Here is a 2,500-nt window from a genome sequence, read left to right on the forward strand (position 1 = left end):
TGGGAAGTAATCAAATGTGCCAGACATTCATCACATGTAGAAGAAGTCCACAGGAAAGCCCAAGTGCATGCATCATGAGCGCCTCAAGTGCACAGAATGTAAATTTCCAGCCAGCGATATTGACATTGAGAGAAAGGAGAGTTTACGACTGGATTATGGATAAAATGTCTCAGTATCAGCTGCTCCATGCACTGAAGGAAGATTATTTCCATGAAAGCGTAATTTCAACAATTTATGGACGATATAAGTCATTTAAGAGTTAAATTTAATTATGTAATGGTGATGTGGGGATGGATCATTTTGTTGGAGAGGGGAAATGAGTGAAACGAGTACAAGCTATTAAAATGTGCTCAAGCTACACTGAAGAGACAGTTAAGTGGCGTGAACTGGTGTCATGTTAGTGCAAGAGGGGAGAGACTGTATTGAAACTGGGTGAGTGTGTGGCAGTCTTGTGCTTATTTAAACTTGGGATCTCACCTGTCGGTGTCTTATTTGCTGGATAAGATAAAGCTTTTTGTCCTTTTTTGGGAAGTATCCAATTGGAGATACTCAATATTGTTGATTTAGACATTCTTCAATAGCTCACACAAATTTCCCAAATCAACAAAATCCTCAGTCAAGTGTTTGTCAAACAAAACATGAATTGACAGAACAGTTCCTTCGGTGTTTTAAATACATGCGGCCACCAGACTTTTGATTGTAGTTCAAGCTTCTAGATGATTTCCCAAGTTTCCAGCACAAAAGTGACTGTCATACCGTGATCAAATATCAGGAGGTGGTAGCATGTGAAATGAAATTACTGAAGGGCACTGTTGCAGTTGAGTGACTGTTATCCTGACTACAGTGATGCCATTATTCCTTTACGCTTTTAGCTTATAGGACGTCCTTGGAAGACATCTCTTGACATCTTGGAGTAATTGGTCATCAGAGATGTAGCTGCACTTTCTATAATCATTGTAAAATACACATATCCACTTCTGAAATATTGGACCAACATTAAATAGGTTCAAAGTGCATTTTTTGTTGATAAAAGCTCATACTATTGAATCAAAAGCTTTTTTAAAGTCTATAAGTGACTTAATTTATGCATTTCATCAACTCATTCAAGAAAATGAAGCCGGTCTGAAAGGAAAAGAGTCTAGGATCCACTTTTTGTTGGAACTGAACAACATGAATGAACTTTTGTATTTGTGCAACTTATTGGATAAATCTTTGTCATGGATAATTAATCATTGTTAAATTGTGTTCTTTCAAGGTTGCAGGTTTTGATCTTGATGGTACCTTGATTGCCACCAAATCTGGAAAAGTATTTTCACCATCAATCACAGACTGGAGGTGAATACACTTATTCTTGAATACTTTGATTTTGCAAGTGGTTGGTGGAAGGTATTTCTTTATCTTTCCTATGAATTAAAAGTTAGTTTATCAATCTACAGTAGATGTAGTAGTATAGAAAATTAATTTCTAGATTTCGTCCACTCAAAAATGACTGAAAAAACGTTTTCACTACACACACACATACGTACTTTATTGACTCCTAAAGTCAAGAAATACATGCAAACATCTGTGGCTCTGGATCCAAAACTTCCTGGAAAATAGATCCCAACAAGGAAAGCTTCCAGGTGTACTATCAACATCTAAAGCATAGCTGGCAGGAGTTTCACAACGCTCTGTAATATCACTGCTATTATCTAACGTCTTTATTGAGGACTTTGGTGATTTCATACCAGAGGAATTTCATGAACAAGGAATGATGTGTAAATATGCAGATGACTGTACCGTGTTTGAATGTATCCCAAAAAGTAGTTTAAGCTGCAAGAAGTACTTGATGGTCTGCAGACCTGGTCTATTAAAAACATGCTGAATCCAACAAAAGCAAAGGATATGTGGATCTCTTTCCAGAAATCATCAAGTCAACTCGATGCTCTGCATCTCAAAGATGCATATCTGGAAAGAGTACCGAAATTTAAATACTTGGAGTATGGCACCAAAATAATCGGGACTGGAAATACCACATTGAACAAACTGTCAAAAAGCAAATGAAAGACTTAACTATCTACGAGAAACCAGAAAAGCAGGTATGCCACTGGAAGTCGGTTTGACTATTTGCTATACTAAAATTCGTCCTTCTTGGAACATGTGTCACCCGTTTGGGGCAGGCAGACTGCCACAAGACCTTGCAGATGATCTCCAGAAGGTACAAAACAGGACATCATTGGTGCTGCTAGATCAAAACACCATCATTGGATGAAAGACGATCTTAGTACACAAAACGAGAACTTAAAAGAACATTGAACACTGTTGAACAGCCATAACAAGTACATGTAAATAGGAACTATAGCCTCAGATAAAATCAACAAATTAATGTAAATTTACCATGATCAGGCACTAAAAGACATAGGAACTCATTTATACCAAAAGAGCAACAAGACTACATGTAGTTCAAAGATAATTTATACCTATTAAGTGTTCATTCGTAATCTTAATTCGCACGTTTTAT

At 36.9% G+C, this 2,500-nt stretch overlaps 1 protein-coding gene across 7 annotated transcripts in view; it reads left to right on the top strand.

The window, feature by feature from the left end:
• The window catches only part of LOC138019971 (bifunctional polynucleotide phosphatase/kinase-like), a 215,248-nt gene that overhangs the window by 79,179 nt on the left and 133,569 nt on the right, over positions 1–2,500 (top strand). For all 7 annotated transcript variants that reach the window (XR_011126282.1, XR_011126283.1, XM_068866957.1 and 4 more), the window contains one exon: positions 1,256–1,335. Coding sequence is in view for 5 of the 7 variants with exons in the window: in XM_068866957.1 (XP_068723058.1) it covers positions 1,256–1,335 (80 nt within the window). In the remaining 2 variants the exon portion in view is untranslated. The remainder of the gene's footprint in view (positions 1–1,255; positions 1,336–2,500) is intronic.

The sequence above is a fragment of the Montipora capricornis genome, chromosome 10 (assembly GCF_036669925.1).
Source record: "Montipora capricornis isolate CH-2021 chromosome 10, ASM3666992v2, whole genome shotgun sequence".
NCBI lineage: Eukaryota > Metazoa > Cnidaria > Anthozoa > Scleractinia > Acroporidae > Montipora > Montipora capricornis.